Here is a 24,581-nt window from a genome sequence, read left to right on the forward strand (position 1 = left end):
TTACTTTGCAATTCTAAGCATTCAATATATCTTAGATTCAATTGAATAGCCATCCAGTTTAGCCCATAATGCTGACATTTTGGGGGTTGGGCTTTATTAAGCTTAAATACAGTTATGAATCATTCCTTTCTTTTTAGGTTCGTTTTAAAAATTTAGCATCCAGACCATATTCTCTTCATGCCCATGGGCTTTCCTATGAAAAATCATCAGAAGGAAAGACTTATGAAGATGACTCTCCTGAATGGTTTAAGGAAGACAATGCTATTCAGCCCAATAGAACATACACCTATGTATGGCACGCCACTACGCGATCCGGGCCAGAAAACCCTGGATCTGCCTGTCGGGCTTGGGCCTACTACTCAGCAGTGAACCCAGTAAGCATAGCCATTGAAAAGTTTTGTCATTCCCCTAAGTTGAGTCCATCAAATGGAATGTCACGATTTCCTAGTAAATATCTGTCCTGCTTTCCATGAGGCATGTGTAAGGATCCAGGTCCACAGTCAACTGCTACCAAAACCAGGGACTCTGCATGCAGATCTTCAGAAGACAGTGAGAAGTGGAAAGGAGGAAGGATTACTTAAATGGTTAGCCCCAGTTAGAGTGACTGCTTTACAGAGGAAGATGTTTATCTGCAATTTCCTTGAACAAGTATTAGCTTTCTCCTGCTTTTTCTTTTTTTTAAATAAAAGAACTATAAATTCAAGATTCCCCCATTTTGATGGTGGTAGAGAGAGCATAGACGTAGATTTCAATTTCTATCCTATCTCTTACTGTGTAGCCCTAGGAAAGTTACTTGATCTCTCTCAGCCACAGTTCCCAGAGTTAAAAATGAGGTAACAGTACATAGCATGTGGAGTAGGCACTTGGTAATATTTGTTCAATCAATGAATTTATTTTTTACCATATAGGATTGCTGTCAGAATTAAATAAGATACTACAGGGAAAATATTTAACCTAACAGATGCTCAATAAATAGTATTTATAATAGTATCCCTATCATTATCATCACCATAATTATCATTACTACCACGCTGAAATAAGGGATTAATCAGAGGAAGGCAACATGACCATCACAGAATGAAGACAAGAAATATCCAGGTTTATTAAGCTGTAATTCATTTGTAATCTTCAAATTGAGAGCCTCTGAGAAGGTCTCCTTTTCAGTAGGATCAGTGATTGTCAGAAGAACAAAGAAAATCGTGAGAAACCGTGAGTGTGTGCTGTCTGCTCTTACTGTCTTCCAGGAAAAAGACATCCATTCAGGCTTGATAGGGCCTCTTCTGATCTGCCGAAAAGGGACACTTCATAAGGAGACCAACATGCCTGTGGACATGAGAGAATTTGTCCTGCTTTTTATGGTCTTTGATGAAAAGAAGAGCTGGTATTATGACAAGAAGCCCACAAGGTCTTGGAGACGTGCATCCTCAGAAGTAAAAAACTCCCATGAGTTTCATGGTATTTTCCTCTGACTTTGATCTCATCTTTGAACCAACTTACTGGGTGGCAGTGATTCCTGCCCACAGGTCTTCTCAAAATCAGACATAATATGCTTCTGTGGAAACAGGAGCTCTAGCTAAAACCAGATCCTTAAATGTCTATGAGGCTGATGTCACCTGGCAGGTGGCAGTGTAGGTGAAAGAGAGCAGACAAAATCCGAAAGATAGCACACAAGGCTGCTGCAAAACAAACCCAAACCAACCAACAAAAAGCCACTGGGCTTCAGCTGGTAACATAAATTGGAAAGGAATTAGTATTATTTTGCAATTAAATAGTTCATAAATCTGTTTCTTGATCTCTAAAGGATCAATTATTTATGTAGAAGTGATCGCCCAAACATACTTCCAAAATAAGAATGACTGTCATGTCTGTAACTCTCAGCAGTTCACAGGTGGAACTCAGAAGATATGAGAAGAAAGTGAGTTAGGAAACTGGGTAGCCGGGTGATGGAGGAAGAGTGCCAAGAGAGCATTTGGGTGGGAAAAGAGGGAAAAGTATATCTACTCTGAAATCCATTTGGGAATTTAGTCAGTAAATTGGCAGTGGAATTGCAGTTTTAAGGAAAGGCAGAATTTAGGATACGGTGAACAACGATATCCTAAGTAATTAGGATTTAGAAATCCTAAATTTCTAAAGAATTTAAGAATTAGAAAACAAATGAAGATCCTGTTTTCAGAGTTTGATGAATAGAGGTGATTGCTATGAGATTTCTGATCAAGGAAGGTCCTGTGCTTTGGGTGATGGGTCAGTCATTCAATGTAATAGGAAAGAAGAAAGTTGCTATTGCTTCAAGAATTAAAAAAAAAAAAAAAAGACATTATAAGCAATATTCAGTTCACTGCCACCTCTCCCAGCCAGTCATCAAGGCTAAGCTGGTCTATGCTCCCTCTCCCACCCCATTTACATACTCAGGCTACCCCTTTTAAGCTTATTTTTCCTAATTAAACTTCTACAATTGTAGAATTCAATCTGATCTCACCTGTAAGAAGACAATACGATTTATAACCTGCTCCTAAGCCCCACCCTCTGGACTCTGCTTATCACACAAGGTTAAAAAATTCTATTATGCAGTCTAGAATAGAGTCGATTGAGAGCTGACTAAAAGACTCCAGGCAGAGCTTTCTTTTCTCTTCTCCTACCATCTCTAGGCCTTTCAGCCCAAGGTGCTTGGTCTCAAGTGTAGGAAGCACAGCCTCTGAAAACCTCTCAACCCAGTGGGAAAGCACAGACTGCAGAAGCAGACAGGCTGCTTCGTGGCTATGTCCTTTACCTGCTGAGTACCCTCACGGCCCTGCTTCCTGATTATTCAAGGAAAGACTAAAATGCATCCTGTTTAATTTTAGTTTTAAATGTAATGTCATCTAAATTGCTGTAATTTGGTAATCTTCCACTGTTGAACTTATCAGAGTATTTGATAAGCAGACCATCTGTGCCTGGCCTCTGCAGTGTGCACCAAGTAAATATGTGTTGAATTAAGAAATCAATGAATGAATTCTATCATTCAGCTAAATTCAGCAAATGTTTATTGAGCACTTGCTACTTTGAGCATCTTTTCTTCTCTATCCTGATGTGATGGTTTGACCTAATAACTGCTGGAGATAACCTTTATTCTTAGGAGATCTATTCACAGAAACTAAGATGAGGAGGTGAGGCTGATGTTATGAGTATGCTCTCATACCTGATATAATTTTAAGGGGGCCAAAATGATCTCAACTCTTCTCCCTCCAAAAATTCATTTGCTTGGTTCCTGAAATTCCACAATAGTTTCTTTAACTTTAGAAGAATAAACAACAACAGCTACCACCACCAGCAAAATTTCCCTCACTTCAGTCCCAGTTAAGTGCAAGGTGGCCCTAAGCTTTATCATTAAAATTGTATATGTATTCTTTTTTAAGATGACCAAGTTTATCAGATGCTTAAAAACATATACACTTCAGTAAGGGGAGAGTTGATAAAGTCTGAGAACCCTGGACATCCCAACTGGGAAAGGGGCAGAGGAGCACTCAAATGAGAGGAAAAACATGAATCTCTAAGGTTTTTGGGCCCAACAAAGATAAAGTGCAACTTCCTAACTTTGCCTAGAACTCTCTCTGAATTTCGGAGGCCTTAGGGTGATACACTGCATATCCCCTTACTTACCCTCTTTTCTCTAAAGACTAGTTTACTTATCTGCCCATATTAGTCCTTATCTTTTAAGTAGCCCAGGAAAATTCATATTATAAATGTAAAGAATAAATGGATAAAGCACAGAACAGGAAACATGTAAATTTGAGGAAAAGAGTGATAAACTGCTTGGAAAGGGGACTCAACCCACACTTCTGCCGCAGGCTGGTATGAGGAGAAGTGGTTGTGTTTCAGTCTCTCACTGATATTAGGAACTGTAGGAGGTCCCTTACTATGCCTGGGCAGGGTTGGGGGGTGGGTAGGCATGCGAGTAATAAAGAAGATGGGTGGTGAGTGGGAGGCCCTATATTTCCTTACCATCCTCTCTCCTGGTAGACACAGATTTCTAATTGACTGCAACTTTCCATCCTTTCAGCCATCAATGGGATGATCTACAACTTGCCCGGCCTGAGAATGTACGAGCAAGAGTGGGTGAGGTTGCACCTGCTGAACTTAGGCGGCTCCCGAGACATTCACGTGGTTCACTTTCATGGCCAGACCTTGCTAGAAAACGGCACTCAACAGCACCAGTTAGGGGTCTGGCCCCTTCTGCCTGGTAAAATTCTTGGCAATGAAAAGAGGTCTCAGTACCAAATGGCGAGGCTGTAACTTAGCATCTGTAACTCTTTCCCATTCCCTCTTTGTGCATCTCCTTCCAAAGCGGTCAGGCATGGGCTCTGACATGGATCCTGGGCAAAGCTATATTCCAAAAGTGCATGCAGAGTACAGAAGACTCAGCCAGTGTCTGCACTGTTTGCAGCACAGCACAGACTAAATCTGCAGACCAGCTTGGTTCTACAGAGATGCTATGTCTAGCGCAGGTTCTTCCAAGCCATTATGTGTCATGCAGGCCAGGTCTTAAGCAGATTACAAAATGAATCCCACAAGGATCAGGCATCTAAAACATTCTGTTGGGCAGAAATCAGAGACTAACCCAGGATTTCAGTGTTCTTGAATTCTACTCCTCAGTCTTATCACCCTGATATCTTTGGGCTGTCGGAATCTGAATCTTAAACTGACTTATGAAGTGAAGAATATATTTTTAAATGATTATAAAAGCCGAAGAATAATAAAGGTATTTAAATCTTTTCATATGCAAAATAATGACTAGGTTTAAACAAACTACAACCATCAAAAAGGATTTTTATGTCCCAGTGAATTGCTTGTAGGTGTGTGAGTAGGAGTGTGTTTGATGCCATTGATCCTCAAACTGTAGTGGGCATAATAAAAACTTGCAAAGCTGGTTAAAATGCAGATGCTTTAAAGAGAGATTTTGCTCTCAGAGACTTTGATCTGGTAGAACTTGGGCAGGAGCCCAGCAGTCTGCATTTTTAATAAGCAGCCTACCTTCCACAAATGGTATCTGAGAAGCTAGTCAAGGCAATTCCTTGATAGGATTTTGAGTGGAGAAGTTGCTGTGTCAATCAGCCTCAGAAGCAGGCACACTAGTCCAAACAGGCCAGATGTGGTTAAGGATGTGGGAAGAGAGGCTCCTCAGGTGGCACAAGGGGTAAAGAACCCACCTACCAATGCAGGATACATGGATTTGATCCCTGGGTTGGGAAGATCCCCTGGAGGAGGGCATGGCAACCCACTTCAGTATTCTTGCCTGGAGAATTCCATGACAGAGGAGCCTTGTGGGCTACAGTCCATGGGGTCACAAAAGAATTGGACACGACTAAGTGCCTAAAACAACAACAAATCACACACTGAGTAAGCTAGAGCCTCGAAGCAGGAGGTTCCTTGAAACTTCTGCCTATTGGGGGCTGTGCATACACTCAGAAGGGTTGAACACGTGAAACAAGTGCCGAACAAATCTGCTGAACAAACAAAAATAATTATGGTGTAAGTAACTTTTTGTGTTTAAGGAATGTACTTATTGCTGGCATAGGACCTGAAAATGGGATTGTCCTGCTGTTAAGGGTCAAAAGCAAACTCAGGCCCTCCAGCCTTTAGTTTGACACACCCTAATAGGACACTACAGAAAGAACGACTGAGGCGACTTAGCACTCTTGCACACGGGGGAAAACGGGGTTTCTGTTTGCAACACACCAGTTTCTCATTAACAAAGCTATCAAAAGCCACTCTATTAAAATCAGGGACAGAAAGGGTTAGGTCAGGCTCACCCCTAACTTCTCACCAAGTATTACCAGATCAGTTATCCCTTCCACAAGCCTGGGAGAAGTGGGTCAGGGAACTGGCCCACTTAAATCTTCACACCTAACACCTGCATTAGAGAGTAGAAGGCTGGAGATCTTTTTTTAGTGTGTCTGAGGAGGATGGCCATCAGCTATTACTTTTTATTCACAATCTAGGAAATGGTCACAAATCATAGTCAATAGAATATAAGTGTTAACTGGCGGTAAAAGTGAAAAGTGAAAGTGAAATCGCTCAGTCGTGTCCGACTCTTTACAACCCCATGGACTGTAGCCTATCAGGGTCCTCTGTCCATGGGATTCTCCAGGCAAGAATACTGGAGTGGGTTGCCATTTCCTTCTCCAGGGGATCTTCCCAACCCAGGGGTTCTTCCCAACCCAGGGATCGAACCCGGGTCTCCCGCATTGCTAGCGGACGCTTTACCATCTGAGCCGCGGTAGGAAATCTTAAATAGCAGAATGAATAATCAGAGGTTTCAGAAATTTCATTCTTTCAGTGCTTTTCTGAAACAATGTTTGTATGTCTTTATCTAAAATGTAAACTTCATAGAAAAAATGAAACACGGGGGAAGGATGTTTTATTTTAATTTTCTCATATAAGAAAGAAAAACTAGAAAAATGAAGAGAAGGAAACATGTACAAGATTTGTGAGGCCCAATGACTATCATTCAAGGTTGCTTTGATAAGCTGCATTTATGTATGGGTTAACTTGTAACATGATATTTAGATAAATGAAACATTTCTTTTTGTAAGGGGTATTGGAGATTTTTTTAAGGTCCCAGGGCAATTTGTTTTTAGTGAGTGTGTGTGTGTGTGGTGGTGTTTGTTTTGATACACCTGTAATGCTGTCTAAAGAGAAACGGCTAACTCAAGTTATAGTCTAAATCACTTACCATGCAGAGATTTTAGGATTCTTTGGTAGGAGTCAACCAGTGTTAGCCTGTTAATCTTTGGGTATGCAATGTTGTCTTTTATTTTAGGTTCATTTAAAACTCTTGAAATGAAGGCATCAAAACCTGGCTGGTGGCTCCTAGACACGGAAGTTGGAGAAATTCAGAGAGCAGGGATGCAGACACCATTTCTCATCGTAGACAGAGGTATCATCCAAGAGCCACATTATTTTTTTGTTTTAGCAGGAGAGTACCTGTTCCTAGTCACCAAGTTTTAGGTCGGAAATATTCAACTCTGAGAACTCTGACACAACAGAGGCATGATCTGTAGCAGTAATTGCTTTTATTCTGACCTAGAGTCTGACTGCAAACATCAGTCCGCTAGGAATCTTAAACGAAATGGTTCAAACCAAAGTCGTTCCTCTCATTTGCTGAAGCGAAATAAAGCATCCTCCTTCATGATTTGTGAACCATGGGAAAGCGCATGTGAAATTCTCCAGACTTCTAGAGTAGAGGAAGGGAAAGATACCAGGAATTCAGCTTTGACCAAGATAGTCACTGAACTTGGCATTTTGGTATTCAAGAAACACAGTTTCCATCTGTCCATCCACTAATCCAGCCAGCCAGCACTTATTAAGCACCTGTTGAGTACCAAGCACTGTGTCAACATCCAAATAGCTTAGTGGCTAGCATTCCCTTCTTTGTTCAGGACATAAATAACATTGTAACTTTCAGGTCAACTTTTGAGAACAGTCTTACAAGGGTACTTAATACTGTAAAATGGCTTATTTTAAGATACAAAAATATGGAAATCAATTTAAAAACTATTTGCACTTCTGGATAAGTTGTTTTCCACTAAGATGTCATTAATTTTCATTTCTATTAAGTATCAGTCTTGCCAGTGCATTTATGATTTTATGATCAGACATATTTAAGTCAGCTGCCACACAGATAGGTGAAAACAACTAATTACTGACCCAGAAGAGGTATATCTGTAGCCATGGAGATTTTTACTTTGTTATATGTGCTTTCTAAGCAAAGTTTATTCATTGTTCTATTTCTTATAGAATGTAAGATGCCAATGGGACTAAGCACTGGCCTGATAGCTGACTCACAGATCCAGGCTTCCGAGTTTTGGGGTAAGTAGTAGCATCATAGCCTGTGAAAGGGACCTCCTACAGTTGTGCTGTATACAGCCTGCAAAACCATACATGATGACCCTACCTCCATGGGTCATTGCTCCTCTCAAGGCTTTTTTCTACCACATTTTGGTAGTAAAACAGCAGTAAAATACCTAATTACTGACCCACCAGAGATATAATCTCTAGCCATGGAACTTTTACTTTGTTATGTGTATTTTCTAAGCAGAATTTACTCATCACTGATTTTTTTATAGAATGTAAAGGTGTCAATGGGACTAAACTGTGTAATATTCCAGCCGGAACCACAGGGTCTTACAGGCAACATAATATAGTTCCCATTCAGTTCAGTTCAGTTCAGTTCAGTCACTCAGTCATGTCTGACTCTTTGCAACCCCATGAATCGTGGCACACCAGGCCTCCCTGTCCATCACCAACTCCCGGAGTTCACTCAGACTCACGTCCATCAAGTCAGTGATGCCATCCAGCCATCTCATCCTCTGTTGTCCCCTTCTCCTCCTGCCCCCAATCCCTCCCAGCATCAGAGTCTTTTCCAGTGAGTCAACTCTTCGCATGAGGTGGCCAAAGTACTGGAGTTTCAGCTTTAGCATCATTCTTTCCAAGGAAATCCCAGGGCTGATCTCCTTCAGAATGGACTGGTTGGATCTCCTTGCAGTCCAAGGGACTCTCAAGAGTCTTCTCCAACACCACAGTTCAAAAGCATCAATTCTTCGGCACTCAGCCTTCTTCAGAGTCCAACTCTCACATCCATACATGATCACAGGAAAACCATAGCCTTGACTACATGGACCTTTGTAGACCCCTTTGCTGTGTCAACCATTCATCTATTCAAGAAATTTTTTGTTCACCCACTGTGCATCACAAACTCCTCAATTTCCTCTCTTTGCCTTCAAACTCTTGTCAAGATCAAGAGGTCAAATGTAAAGCATCATGCATGTGTACAAACTAAGTCTGTTCAGTCATGTCCAACTCTTTGCGACCCTATGGACTGTAGCCCTTTCTCTATCCATGGGATTCTCCATGGACTGGAGAATACTGGAGTAGGTTGCCATTTCCTCCTTCAGGGGGAAAGGATCATGAGGCTCCCATAAATCTGCCCCATATCTTTCTGTTAGGCAGGCACACTCAGCAGAAACCACATCAGCATAACTGAGAAAAAATAAACATGACCTATATTCAAGAAAAGGGGGTGGGTGGTGGTTGACAGCTGTCCAAGCACAGGCCTGAAACCAAGATCTCATCATCAGGCACTGACCTAGTAGCTGAGGCCCGTTTCCATTGCCTGGTTTCCTAACTAAAACAGATGTTCCTTTAGAAATCTGATTTTCCACTGGGACTAAATTCACTTGAGAAATTGCTAGTTAGATGTTCGTTTTGTTTTAATTCTGAATAAATTATTTTCTTCCTTTGTATTTAGGTTATTGGGAACCCAAATTAGCAAGGTTAAACAATGGTGGATCATACAATGCTTGGATCGCAGAAAAACTTTCAACAGAATTTAACCCTGAACCTTGGATCCAGGTATGTCTTACTAACCTGATAATGCATGCATGCTCAGTCATGTCCGACTCTTTGCAACCCCATGGACTGTAGCCCACCAGGCTCCTCTGTCCATGGGATTCTCCAGGCAAGAATAAAGGAGTGGTTTGCCATTTCCTCCTCTAGGGGTCTTCCCGACCCAGGGATTGAACTTGTGGCTCCTGCCTTGTCTGAGCCACCTGGGAAGGCCCAACCTGATAATAGTTACTACTATTGTAATAAAAAATGACAGTGGTTTAATAATTTCTTCTTGTTGTTCTTGCAATGCTGTTAAGGGAAATGGCAATTACTAGGTGCTAGGCAGCATTCTAAGTACTTTACATACTCAAAACCTGTGAGGTTCAGTTCAGTTCAGTCGCTCAGTCGTGTCCGACTCTTTGCGACCCCATGAATCGCATCACGCCAGGCCTCCCTGTCCATCACCAACTCCCGGTTAGTTCTAGCAATATCCAGTTTTATAGATGAAAAAAACTGAGGCACGGAGGGATTAACTAACTTCCCAATGTCACACACAACTAGTTTCTGGTTGAGTTTGGATTCAAATTCAGGTATCCTGTGTTCAAATATGGGTTGCACCTAGCCATTTTATTAGTTTGTTTGCTGTTATTTTGTTCTAAGGAAAGTTAGCTGTGCAGTGACCTCAGGCAGTGTGTGTGAGACTTGTTGACAAGGATAGTGCTGCTCAGTGGCTTTGCTACATTGCAGGTAGACATGCAAAAGGAAGTCCTGCTCACGGGGATCCAGACCCAGGGCGCCAAACACTACCTGAAGCCCTACTACACCACCGAGTTCTGTGTGGCTTACAGCTCGGATCGGAAAAACTGGCGGATCTTCAAAGGGAACAGCACAAGGAATGTGATGGTCTGTGGGCACCGATGTTTCTTCCCAAGCCTAGGGTTACAATATCTTTTTAAAAAATACTTTTTGGGTGTTATAAATACAAACGGCATTTTTAGTGTTTTATGAAGAAAAGTGGTAAAGTGATGTGTCTGTATATTATAAACTAAAAAAATAACCTTAACTTCTGAAATTTCAAAACTCCATAAAACTTGCAAGAAAAATCTCTTTTTCATCAAAATAAGTATCCAAACTTCTCAGATTGGCAGATGATATATAGCAGAATATCTGGTTGTGTGTCTTAAAGAGCCCATGCTAAAATTTGGCCACCAATTTTCGATTTTACTCTCACATTTCATTTTGTTCTTTAGTTCAATGTAACTGAAGGAAGCCCCAAGTGAAGGAAATAGTGTTAATACCAGCAATGCTCTGAGGCAGTATGATTCTCACATTTCTTTATTTCTTTTTTTTTTTTTTTTTGCTGTCACTCCTGAGGAATGATGTCCTCCTGCTGGATCTTCCAAAGGCTCAGCCAGGGTTATTCCCAATGACCCAGTTATTCCAAGCCCAATCCTTCCCCTCCTCCCATGCCCCTCTCTCCAAAGAAAGCTATCTGAATACAAGGATCAGTCCACCATTATTATACTGATAACCTTGAATCAGTTTCATTTTTTTTCTATAAATCATTTACTATTTTACTATCTTCTATGTCATCATTTAGCTATTTCTTATAATAAATCATTTGCACTATAACCTTAGAATAGATCATGAAAACCTTAAATTGTGAATCTTAGCAATCAGTATTGCAGAGAGTACACAAATTAAAGATTAATTTGTGTACTCTCTTAAAGCTTAAAGACTTTTGCATCTATGTTCATGAGGGTTATCTGTGTATAGTTTTGTTTCTACTGTCCTTTTGTTTTAATGTGAGAATACTACTAGCTTCATAACATAAATTAGGTAGCATGTTCTTCTATTTTCTGGAAGAGATTATCTAGTATGGATGTTAATTCTTTAAACTTTTGGTATAATTCATCAGTAAAAGCCACATGGACCTGGAGATTTCTTTTCTGGGACTTTTTAAATTACAAATTCATTTTTTTAAATAGTTACATGTTATTCAGATTATCTATTTCATTTTGGGTAAATTGGGATAGTTTGTGTTTTCTCAGTCAATTGAGTCATTTCTTCTAAGTTGTTAAATATACATGTACAGGTTACTTGTATTATTCCCTTACTGTCCTTTTGATTTGTGTAGGGTCTGTAGTGATATTGCCTATTTCATTTATGATATTGGTAACATGAATCTCTTCTCTTTTTCGCTTTATCAGTCTTACTTCAGATTTGCCAATTTTCTTTAATTGTTTTAAAGAACTGGCCCTTTGTTTGATTGCTCTTAGCTGTTGCTTTTCCGTTTTCAATGCTACTGATATCTGCTCTTATCTTTGATTTTCCTTGGCTCTTTCTGACACTGTTCTGCCAGGGAAGGGGGATGGGACACAGCCCCTTTACTGCCAGGTAGAGGTCACAGTCCATTCTCCACTTGGCCTCCTCTGTTGACACGTGAGCTGAGACCCCTCTCCTCCTTGCAAATAGGTAGGGATGGAATGGTCTCCACTGACACCACAAGAGTGAGAGCCTTATTATAAGATAGAAGAGATGGAAATCCAGGGTCTCTATTTTGTTTTCTCTGCCACAACTCCAGTGACAGTGTTAGAGTGCCTCGTTACAGTCTCATGAGCATGGGAGTCTAGGTTCCCCATCTGGCCTTTGCAGCTGTTGGTAGGGAAGGGGATACTGTTTTCTAACCTATGGTGTTTGGCTAAGAGTAGAACAATTGTTGCCTCCAAGTTTTCAGTCTTGCTAGACTGCCTTTTCCAGTCCTAAGGCCAGAGAAAAAATGCTTTCACTGTTTATTCTGTTTTTGTTTGTTTGTTTGCCTGTACCTGTTGGTGGCTCCTGATTCCCGGCTTCCTTACTTATAAGTCTGTATATGAGGTAAAAAGAAAACCCAGGGGACTGACACCGTGTTGTTCCTTGGGTCCTGAGAACCCTAGCCAGCCTGCCTTCTCTTCTCCACCTTTCAGAGTCTTTCTATGTTTTCAGTTGTACTCAGCAGGAGGAACAGGGCAAAATTCATCTATACTATCTTCCTGAAGTGGAAGTATTCCCAATTATCTTTTAAGACCAAATTTGACTCAGGCTACCTGAAAACATAATATTACAACATTAAATTGGATGAAAATTTTATTATAAAATCACTTTATAGAGAATTGTTACATAACTAAATTTTCCTCTTTTCCTCTAGTATTTTGGTGGCAATTCAGATGCTTCTACAATAAAAGAGAATCAGATTGACCCACCTGTTGTGGCTAGATACATTAGGATCTCTCCAACTGGATCCTATAACAAACCTGCCCTTCGACTGGAGCTGCAAGGTTGTGAGGTTAATGGTAAGGAACACAGATGCATTATTTTCTTGCTCAGTTCAGTTCAGTCTCTCAGTCATGTCCAACTCTTTGCGACCCCATGGACATTTTTTCACTGCTCTTCATCGAGTCAAGATTTGGGGCATATGGGAGAATGAGTAGAATTTTTAGTTTTCTCCAATTACTAAGGCTCCTAGAAAAACCTCTCTGAAACACAGGTTCCATTCAAGGAATGATCTAGACTGAGACTGGTTCTAGTAGCCAGAGGGCAGGCACCATCTCTCTGAACAATGTTTGGACCATATGGACACTGCTCTGACCCTCCAAAGAAGGACCCTAGCAAAGCATGACCTCCACCAGCCCATTTCCAATAAGAATTGAGAGTCAAACTGGGTCTGACCCTTCTAAAAGCCTTCCAACCAGGTCACTCAGACTTTAATATAATAAAAGTGTCTTGCAACATTACTGGCATATATTGCTGCTGCTGCTGCTGCTAAGTTGCTTCAGTTGTGTGCGACTCTGTGTGACCCCATAGACTGCAGCCCACCAGGCTCCACCGTCCCTGGGATTCTCCAGGCAAGAACACTGGAGTGGGTTACCATTTCCTTCTCCAATGCATGAAAGTGAAGTTGCTCAGTCGTGTCCGACTCTTAGCAACCCCATGGACTGCAGCCTACCAGGCTCCTCCATCCATGGGATTTTCCAGGCAAGAGTACTGGAGTGGGGTGCTGTTGCCTTCTCCGACTGGCATATATTAGGTAGTCAATAATTGTTTTTGAGAACTAAATCTGCTTCCCAATTTCCTGAAACCTTGATTGAACTCTGTATTCTGTTTCACATTCTATGTAGGTACCCAAGCCTTTTCTAAGTAAGTTTCTGTTTTTCAGGGGATGTAATGTGACCTGTGGTATATATAAATCTAGGCAATCATAAATGGCAATAATAAAATTCTTCTATATATAATAAAATGTTTAAGGTTCTCATCAACTATTCTTCTCTCTTAAAGTGGTACTTTCCAACATTTTTTACTTCAAAGCATATATAGAATATAACCTCAGTCTCACAGTCTGCAGTAAAAGAATGAAGCAGACCACCCTGGGCTTGGCTGATCCAGGCACCACCAAGTTGCTCAAGGGCTGAGGGAGGAGGGAGATCAATATACAAACATACCTAAAACTTGCTGCGGCACACCTACTGGGAAGGTACAGCACCTTCTCTCAGGTAGAGGAAAAAAGTACAGCTCACAGTGGAGAAAGTAACTGAATCTTGGAATCAGTTTCTTATCAAAGCAGATAATAATACAATAAACTCTTGATATTCATGAGGGATATGGAAAGGGCATTTTACCCATGTCCAGATAGCCATGGTATATAACATCCTCCACATAAAATGCAAATTTTATATAAGCAGGAAAATTTGAAACAGCTCCATAGCATAGCGTGTGCGTGCTCAGTTGTGTCTGATTCTTTGCGACCTCATGAACTGCAGCCCATCAGGCTCCTTGGTCCATGGAATTTTCCAGGCAAGAACACTGGAGTGGATTGCCATTTCCCCCTCCAGGGGGATCTTCCCAACCCAGGGATCAAACCCACATCTCCTGCATTGGAGGCAGATTCTTTGCCACTGAGCCATGTGGGAAGCCCTGAAATAGCTCTTTGAGTCATTATTATCATTTTTTTCTTTCCTTATGGTATATGATGTTAACTGATCATTTGTTCAGGTCATAGAGTCAAGCTACCCTAAAATGTGACATTCAACAATGCTAGTCTATTTAAAACCTCCATTTTCTATACAAGAAGCATTAATTTTAAAATCTCTTCACTTTCTTGATGTTTATAATTAGTATCTATGACAGACATTCTTCTTTTAAGCCTCTTTTTTCCTGGAGAAAGTAGGGTATCACTTCAAGAAAATGTCTACATGACTTACTAGCAAGAACAAAGTGTCTTGTCTCTGTGACACTTTATATACATAGGGGCTTCCCGGGTGGCTTGGATGGTAAAGAAACAGCTTGCAATGTAGGAGACCCGGGTTTGATCCCTGGGTTGGGATTTCCTGGAGCAGGGAATGGTTAGCCACTGCAGTATTTTTGCCTGGAGAATCCCATGGACAGAGGAGCCTGGCAGGCTACAGTCCATGGGGTAAATGGTAGGACATGACTGAGCAACTAACACTTTCACTTTCACTTATATACATGGATATTTAGGAATATTGTCTACCTGAAAGCAGAGACCAACGTTTCCATGACTCTCTGAAGGAGGGAAATGACTTTAGATGTTTAGAACATGGCGTTTGATGTCAGACTGCCTGGGCTCAAATCTAGTTTCTGATTCTTTTAGCAGTGTTACTTTAGTCAAGTTTCTTTTTTTGCTGTGCTTGTTTTTTTATTTGTAAAATGGAGCTACTTAAGAGCATTAAGTAATACATGTATAGACTGAAAACATTGCTGTGATGGTTGTTTTGTTGTTACTTAGCAGTAATATTATTTGTCTCCGCTGAAGTACAAAATACCATACAAGGAGTATCGGTGGTGTGTAAATAATCACATTACTTTTCTCTTGACAGGATGTTCCACACCGCTGGGTATGGAAAGTGGAAAGATAGAAAACAAGCAAATCACCGCTTCCTCATTTAAAAAGTCTTGGTGGGGAAATTACTGGGAACCCTTCCTTGCACGTCTTAATGCCCAGGGCCGTGTAAATGCCTGGCAAGCTAAGGTGAACTGTCCCCTGTGAATGGAGTTCTCTCAGTCTCTCTGAAGAAAGCATAGGCCTTCACTCCAGGGAACATGGGAACCTGGGAAACCAGAAGATCCTCCCTTGTTTCTACAGAGTATGATCCTATGTCTGAAAACTAGGATGTGTGTTGTCTGGACAGTTTTAGCTCAGAGAGAAGTTACCATCTCTGTGGTCTTGATTTATACTAGGGGCGGGCAAAACTTTTCTGCAGAGGGCCAGATAATATTTTAGGCTTTGTGAGCCATACATTCTCTGTCATAATTACTCAACTCTACCACTGTTGCAGGAAGCAGTCATCAACAATATGTAAATGAATGAGCATGGCTGTGTTCCAATAAAACTTTATTTACAAAAACAGGCAGTAGGCCAGACTGGGCCTTGGGCTGTATTTTGCCAGCTCCTGATTGAGACAACTTACTTTATCAGTAAATGATTTAGATTTGTACCATCTTCTCTTCTTCGGTTCCCTCCACAATCTAGCACTATCCTTTATTTTATTAAGAGTGTCATTTAAACTTTTTTGTTCCTGTTTTTTCAGAACTCTGTAACACTCCTTTATATTGGTGACATCATAAAATGCTGCCAAACCAGGTTTTAAAATCTGTGATCTAAGTTTTATAAACATCTCACAGAGAGTTATATTGCCCTAGATGTTAGACCATTGAGTAATTAAGGTAACTTAGTTCTACGATAACTATTAATATTGACTCATATTTATTTCATTCTTCAACTGACCTGGAAAATCAGAATGCCATAAGAAATCAGAACAGTACAGTCAATCAACATAAGCCAACTTCCCTATTTTCTATCCACCTAACGCTCTCTCTTAAGGAAGTGAAAGTTGCTCAGTTGTGTCCACCTGTTTGTGACCCCATGGACTATACAGTCCATGGAATTCTCCAGGCAAGAATACTGGAGCCCTTTCCCTTCTCCAGGGGATCTTCCCAACCCAGGGATCGAACTCAGGTCTCCTGCATTGCAGGAAGATCTTTACCAGCTGAGCCACAAGGGAAGCCCAAGAACACCGGAGTGGGTAGCCTATCCCTTTTCCAGTGGATCTTCCTGACCCAGGAATTGAACCGGGGTCTCCTGCATTGTAGGCAGATTCTTTATCAACTGACCTATCAGTTGATAGCTCAGGGAAGCCCTTCTCTTAAGAAAGCTACACTCCAATTCCCTGGACTCTCTATAGAATTCCGCGTCCTAATCTTAAATTAGGCCACCAGAAAGGAAAAGGGAGTTGTATGGTGTGAGCAGAGTAAACAAGAGTTTGGACCCCATCTTAGGGCTTCCTAGGTGGCGCTAGTGGTAAAGAATCCACCTGCCAATGCAGGAGACATAAGAGATGGAAGTTCGATCCCTGGGTTGGGAAGATCCCCTGGAGGAGGGCATGGCAACCCACTGCAGTATTCTTGCCTGGAGAATCTCATGGATAGAGGAGCCTGGTGGGCTACAGTCCATAGAGTCACAAAGAGTCAGACACACTGAAGAGACTTAGCACAGACTCCATTTGGATAGTCTCGGGGACCAATGTCTGTGCCCTGAAATTCATTTCTCAACTACCATAGAGTCACAGAATGTTAGAAAGGCAAGGGGTTTTTACAAAGCATCTGGTCCAGATTTTTCTTTTAAGTCTAAACACATGCATCCGTGCTAAGTCGCTTCAGTCGTGTCCAACTCTGCGACTCTATGGATTGTAGTCTGTGACTCTGTGGATTGTAGCCAAGTCTAAACACAAAGGAAGTTAAATAATTTTAGTTTAGCCTGGTAGCAGAATCAGGACTCTCACTCTCCAAATAAACAGATCTGTGGTCTTTGTACCATCTGAAGCAACCCAAGTACTCATTTTGCAATTTTGCAAAAGGAGAGAACTGAGACCCACAGAAATTAAAGTAATAAAAGTGACAGTGTTGTATAACATTTTTATTTAATTTCTATAATATAAATAGTGAAGTGAAAGTCACTCGGTCGTGTCCGACTGCGACCCCCTGGACTGTATAGTGCAATTCTCCAGGCCAGAACACTGGAGTGGGTAGCTGTTCCCTTACTCCAGGGGATCTTCCCAACCCAGGGATCAAACCCAGGTCTTCCACATTGCAGGCAGATTCTTTACCAGCTGAGCCACAAGGGAAACCCAAGAATACTGAAGTGGGTAGCCTATCCCTTCTCCAGCAGATCTTCCTGACCCAGGAATCGAACCGGGGTCTCCTGCAATGCAGGCAGATTCTTTACCAGCTGAGCTACCAGAAAAGTCCTATAATATAAATAAGATAATAAAACATAATTATCATTCCCTGGCAATCCAGTGATAAGCACTCCGTACTTTCCCTGCAGATGCATGGGTTTGATGTCTGGTTAGGGAACTAAGATCCCACATGCCATGCAAGACAACCAGGGAATTTTAGGTCAGAACTGTTTGTTTCACTTAACCTTCAATTAGTATAAAGTGTCTTTTATAGAGCTTCTTTAGAGAGGCTGAAAGTCTAAACCAGGCATTGCAGGTATGTGCACAAGTGTCTTTATCTCCTTTATGGTAGAGACAAAAAGATATACACCTACAAAAATCTTCTAGTTTCCTATATGCATTCTGTATCATTCACACAACCTTGAAGACACACCAAAACACCAGCAGATGTCACTACAGGGTGTTAAATTAACCCAAATTATCTAATAGAGTACATTTAATTAATTTGCTTTAAAAATACAGTAACGTGATTGTAGCATATGTTTATACACATACAGCCATGTATATATGAGTGATGTTGAGAAAATATATATTGGTTATTTCATATAGAATTGAACAAGACTACATTGTTGTTTAGTCACTAAGTCATGTCTGACTCTCTGAGACCCCATGAATTGCAGCCCACCAGGCTCCTCTGTCCATGGGATTCTCCAGGCAAGAACACTGGAGTGGGTTGCAATTTCCTTCTCCAGGGGATATTCCTGACCCAGGGATCGAACCTGCGTCTTCCACATTGGCAGGTGGATTCTTTACCACTGAGCCACTAAAGTGAAATGAAGTCGCTCAGTCGTGTCCGACTGCTTGTGACCCCATGGACTGCAGCCCACCAGGCTCCTCCCTCCATGGGATTCTCCAGGCAAGAGTATTGGAGTGGGTTGCCATTTCCTTCTCTGAGCCACTAGGGAAGCCCAAATGAGACTATGGGCCAGGATAAATCTCCCAAAGATGAAAATTAATCTCAAGTTATTCCAAAACTCAATTAGTCTTTCTGATCCTCTTTCTCCAAGCACTAAATGCCAAACATGTGATTCGCCATTTTGTTTAGGCCAGAGACAAGACAACTACCATGACATGTCCAGCCCTGGGTGTAGCTTTATCAAGTCTCTCAAATAACATGTTTACTTGAAATATCAGAAAAGAAGAAATTGGACCTTTTCTATTTGACATTAGCAATGGAAAGAAAACTGGAGCTTTTCTAAATTAAGTAAGAGAGAGTATACTATCTAGTTCTTTCCCAGATAACTTCCATAATATCATCATAGTATTTAATTCTTTTCTTTTCATTGTGGTAAAATTCACATAATATAAAGCGTACTATTTTAAGCCATATTTAACTGTACAGTTCAGTGAATGAAGTACATTCACATTGTTGTGCAACTCTCACCATCATCCATCTCCCAAATTTTTCACCTTCTTAGACCGAAATTCTGTCCCCATTAAACACTAACTCCCTATTTCTCTTCCCCACCCCTCCTCACCCTATGGCCCCTGGCATCTATCAATATACTTTCTGACTATGACTTTGACCATTCTAGGCATCTCGTATAAGGGGAATCAAACAGCATTTGCACTTAATGTATACTGCAATGCACTTTATACTATACCATCATAGTATTTTAAACCAACTTGCTTAAGAGAAAAATATTTAGATAGTTTAGCAACTGATTTTTTTCCTCAGATAAAATATATTTATTTTTTGAGCACCATCTGTGTGCCATACATTGTGTTAAGTACCTGGAAACAAAGCGAAGTCCCTGCCCTCAAAGAGTAAGGAATACAAGTAAACAAATAACTATTGTCCAATGTGTAAAATATTTCAGAAGTTTCTAAATATGCCGATGATAAATGAGAAGGAACAGGGGAGGATTCTAGGAGAAAGGGAATTCTCAGGGATGAGACAGAAAAGAAATCCTTTGACCTCAACGCATTTCTGAGTATCTCGATCTAAAAAAAAGCAAAGGTTTTAACCTGTCTTATCTATTGTTCTAATCATTTTCATAGGCAAACAACAACAATCAGTGGTTACAAATTGATCTGCTCAAAATCAAGAAGATAACTGCGATTGTAACACAAGGTTGCAAGTCTCTGTCCTCTGAAATGTATGTGAAGAGCTACACCATCCACTACAGTGACCAGGGAATGGACTGGAAACCTTACAGGGAGAAATCCTCAATGGTGGACAAGGTACAGGGAGATCTTGGCAAAAAGAAAACAATTTGAAAACTGCTGTGTTGAGAACAGTACCTCAAATTTGCAAATAGCTCTTGTATTTGATAAGTGTGCATTGATGTGCATCCCTCCTTAAGTCTTCTAAGTCCGGGACCTGGTCTTGGGACAGAGACCATGTATTCTATCTTTCTGTTTTGACTGAGCCACCTACAAAATCATGAGAACAACAGGGGATGGTATGAAGTTTAACTGTCTCTGATTGAGGAAGATGGTGAAAGAAAGGGTCATCTCAGCCTGCTTGGGCTGTGTAATGAGTTACCACAGCCTGGGTGACAAACAAAAAGCACTTATTTCACACAGTTCTGGAGGCTAGAATCCTAGATCAGAGTGCCACCATGGGCAGGTTCTTGGTGAGGGCAGTCTTCCTTGTTGTGCCCTCCTATGGCCTTCCTTGGTATGTGCACACGCAGAGGGAGATGCCATGAAGGCCCTACCCCCATCCCTAGTCCTAATCACCTTCCAAAGGCCCCACCTGCTAATATCATCTCATTGAGGATGAGGGTTTGAAGACATGAATTTGGAAGGATACAAACGTACAATCTATAACAGGGTCTAGACAACCTACCATATTAGCATTAGCTTAGGTATATTTGTTATTCACGGCTGATCAAATACCTATGGCCATATGCCTTTCTGTGCCACTGTTACTAAGCAGAAAACAATTGTTATCCTTCCCCACGAGGAGATTAATTTCTTGCAAGATGAACTACTCCATCACACTCTTAAATTCCTAGCTATGTGGATTTAAAATCTTACTAGAGGCAAAGCTAAGGAGATGAGCTGAATATTCTAGGAGTGGGAACTGGGCTGAACCAGTATGAGGGGGAGCAAAGGAGTAGGGGATGGATGTTTACTGGATGCTCATCATGGACCCGGCCCTTATCTTAGTTAATGGGTCTGAATCTCTCTCTCTCTAAACCCCTGGTTTGTTTGGTTTATTTCTCACTGTATCAGGATGTTCTCATAGTAGGGTAAACATCATTTTTATAAACAAATAGTGACTCAGTCTCTGATGTGTGTAAATCTTGGGGAACTTTCTGAGAATGACAAAAGCACACCTCAAACACAGTTTAGTTGAGGATGTAGGGCATATGACAGAAAGGATATTAATATATAAAAATGCATGATTGTATTTTATTTTAAATGTTAGTAATAACTAACCATAATCATTAGCTATTACTAACATTTAAAATAAAATGCAACCATGCATTTTTATGCTTATTATCTGGCACTTAATAAACACTTGTCATATGTTGACATGCTCTTAAAATCTTCACAACAACTTCTACTAGGTAAAATCTATTATCTCCATTTTACCAATGAGGAAAAAACGGAGAATCAAAGTCTATAAGTAATTTGCTCAAAGTCACATAACTAAAAAGAGGCTAAAGGTGGAGATGTTTTTGTGGCTGCTTCACAGCACCATATCAGATTTCTTTATTTTTTCCTATTTCAACTCAGATCAGTGGAGAGGTGATATCCCTAAAGAGGTATGTCTGGAGTGACATTTCATAATTAATTGAGGATCATCTTTGTGATAAGTTGTATGTGTTCATTGAGATCCACAGTTTGAACTAAAAAAGACAAAAAATTACCTGTTAAGATTTTTTTAACTGAAATACAGTTGATGTACAATATTATGTTAGTTTCAGTTATAAGATTTCCATACCCATTATGCCATCATTAAAGAGTTTCTCATATTTTGCTTTCAGATTTTCGAAGGAAATAATAATGTCAGAGGACATGTGAAGAACTTTTTCAACCCACCAATCATCTCCAGGTTTATACGCATCATTCCTAAAACATGGAATCAGAGTATTGCACTTCGCTTGGAACTCTTTGGCTGTGATATTTACTAGAATTGAATATTTTAAAAGATAGGAGGGACTCAAAGATATCAAACCACTTAGAGTGGGCAATGCATTTTGTAGCTATTTTAAGTATAAAAAATTTTCCATCATTTCTCTTTTTTCTATTAGAGAATAAAATTTTATATGCAAAACCTTTATGATATAACTCCTGATAACCACTAAGTAAGATGATGACTATTATTTCTGCATTAATTTGAATATAGATAGGAAAACACCAAGAACCAACAAGAAAAGGCTTCTCTTTCACTGATTAAAAATTCTATATATAAGTAATATTCATATGATTAACATTCATCATTATAGTTTTCTTAAATGCTATACACATTAATAAAAGAAGTATTACTTCCTTAAACCACTCATAAACCCAGATAACTTTCATTCCTACATTTTCCCTTAAAAGAGCTATGATTTAAGAGTATAGGGAAAAAACAGTATTTCTAAATGTTTTGCTTGACAATGGAGAAAAAAAAATCATACTGCATGAAAGAACAAGTATTTAAAATGCCCTGTCTTACTGACATGACAAAGATTGTTCAGACCCTCCAGGAGTAAAGATATAAGTAAACATATTTTCAGTGGTCCTGCCAGACTTGTGACGCTGGCCTGGATTCCCTTGGGACTGATTGCGTACATTGATGTTCAGGGTTAGGGATCATTAATAGGACAGATCTAAAATAAATATGGGATGGCTGAACGTGTAACCTTAATTGCATTCTAGCTGGTACTATTAAATACATGGCACACTGTTTCAAACATAGGCTCCCCTAAAGGAAGGCAAATACCCGTCAAACAGATCATTGGAATTCTTGGCCCAAATGCAGCTGTTCCTGCTAGACCCGGCTCCAGGCAAACAGCTGAAATTCTCTCTCAGTGCCCTTCTCCTTATGGCCCCAGCCTCTACTTCTCCCTTCCTCCTTCTCCTCTCCCTTCCCCTTTCAAGCACTCCCTTCCTTGGGAACTTGGCATCTCACGGTTTTACAGATACTGTAAGACTGGGTAACCTTTTAGCCTCTAAGTCTACCAGTGAGAGAGAATCACTGGTGAGGCTATCTATTTTAGTGGAACAAACCACCCCAAAACTTAGTGCTTAAAACAGCCACAGATTTTTATTGCTCCTGATTCTGTAGGCTGACTGGGCACAGTTAACTTTATTTGGGGGTCTCTAGTCATCAGGAGACTGAACTCAGTGTTGGGATAGCTGGTCCTTTGTCCCTCTCCAAGTAGTTTCAGATTCTCTCATTACATGGCTTATCCACATGGTCTGTCCACTTGGTGCCTCCCACACTTGAGCTAGACTTCTTACACCATGATAGAGGCTCCCAAAAGCAAGAGTTCAAGAGGTAGGAAGCAGAAACTGCCAGTCCTTTTAAAACTAAGCCCAGAACTGGCACAGCCTCACTACTGCTGTATTCTACTCATTGACATAAGTCACAGGCCAGTCTAGATTCAATGTAGGATGTCACGACACAAAGGTGTTTCTAGATGTAAGTCATTGGGAGCCTCTTCAGATACTAACTCTCAGAGTTCCTATTGCCCCTCTGAGTGGGGTGAGCATTATGAATGTATTCAAAAGCTTCAAACATCCACAAAACATTGACTTTCTTTTTTTGTTTAAAAATTTTCATTTTTGAGGCATAATTGAAAAATAAAAACAGAAATATATTTAAAGTGTATATGTTGGTTTGATATATGTGTGCATTGTAAAAGGATTCCCACCACCAAGTTAATTAACATCCCCACCACCTCACAGTTACTTTTTTTTTTTTAATGAGAATACTGAAGATCTAATCTTCAGTTCAGTTCAGTTCAGTTGCTCAGTTGTGTCCGACTCTTTGCGACCCCATGAATTGCAACACGCCAGGCCTCCCTATCCATCACCAATTCCCAGAGTTCACCCAAACTCATGTCAATAGAGTCGGTGATGCCATCCAGCTATCTCATCCTCTGTTGTCACTTCTCCTCCTGCCCCCAATCCCTCCCAGCATCAGAGTCTTTTTCAATGAGTCAGCTCTTCGCATGAGGTGGCCAGAGTATTGGAGTTTCAGCCTCAGCATCAGTGCTTCCAATGAATACCCAGGACTGGTCTCCTTTAGAATGGACTGGTTGGATCTCTTTGCAGTCCAAGGGACTCGCAAGAGTCTTCTCCAGCACCACAGTTCAAAAGCATCAATTCTTCGGTGCTCAGCTTTCTTCACAGTCCAATTCTCACATCCATACATGACCACTGGAAAAACCATAGCCTTGACTAGACGGACCTTTGTTGGCAAAGTAATATCTCTGCTTTTTAATATGCTATCTAGGTTGGTCATAACTTTCCTTCCAAGGAGAGAGCGTCTTTTAATTTCATGGCTGCAATCACCATCTGCAGTGATTTTGGAGCCCCCCAAAATAAAGTCTGACACTGTTTCCCCATCTATTTCCCATGAAGTGATGGGACTAGATGCCATGATCTTAGTTTTCTGACTGTTGAGCTTTAAGCCAATTTTTTGACTCTCCTCTTTTACTTTCATCAAGAGGCTTTTTAGTTCCTCTTCACTTTCTGCCATAAGGGTGGTGTCATTTGCATATCTGAGGTTATTGATATTTCTCCCAGCACTCTTGATTCCAGCTTGTGCTTCTTCCAGCCCAGCATTTCTCATGATGTACTCTGCATATAAGTTAAATAAGCAGGGTGACAATATACAGCCTTGACGTACTCCTTTTCCTATTTGGAACCAGTCTGTTGTTCCATGTCCAGTTCTAACTGTTGCTTCCTGACCTGTATATAGGTTTCTCAAGAGGCAGGTCAGGTGGTCTGGTATTCCCATCTGTTTCAGAATTTTCCACA

General features: G+C 40.7%; 1 protein-coding gene across 2 annotated transcripts in view; it reads left to right on the top strand.

Moving 5' to 3' along the window:
• The window catches only part of F5 (coagulation factor V), an 81,326-nt gene extending 57,899 nt beyond the window's left edge, over positions 1-23,427 (top strand). For both annotated transcript variants that reach the window (XM_006056369.4, XM_006056370.4), the window contains exons 15-25: positions 138-374; positions 1,245-1,455; positions 4,037-4,216; positions 6,797-6,913; positions 7,774-7,845; positions 9,284-9,387; positions 10,111-10,266; positions 12,551-12,695; positions 15,237-15,388; positions 19,656-19,838; positions 21,596-23,427. In XM_006056369.4, the coding sequence (XP_006056431.4) occupies positions 138-374; positions 1,245-1,455; positions 4,037-4,216; positions 6,797-6,913; positions 7,774-7,845; positions 9,284-9,387; positions 10,111-10,266; positions 12,551-12,695; positions 15,237-15,388; positions 19,656-19,838; positions 21,596-21,742 (1,704 nt within the window). In that variant the 3' untranslated portion in view covers positions 21,743-23,427. The remainder of the gene's footprint in view (positions 1-137; positions 375-1,244; positions 1,456-4,036; positions 4,217-6,796; positions 6,914-7,773; positions 7,846-9,283; positions 9,388-10,110; positions 10,267-12,550; positions 12,696-15,236; positions 15,389-19,655; positions 19,839-21,595) is intronic.
• Positions 23,428-24,581: the final 1,154 nt, after the last annotated feature.

Source organism: Bubalus bubalis, chromosome 5 (genome assembly GCF_019923935.1).
Source record: "Bubalus bubalis isolate 160015118507 breed Murrah chromosome 5, NDDB_SH_1, whole genome shotgun sequence".
In the NCBI taxonomy this organism is placed as follows: domain Eukaryota; kingdom Metazoa; phylum Chordata; class Mammalia; order Artiodactyla; family Bovidae; genus Bubalus; species Bubalus bubalis.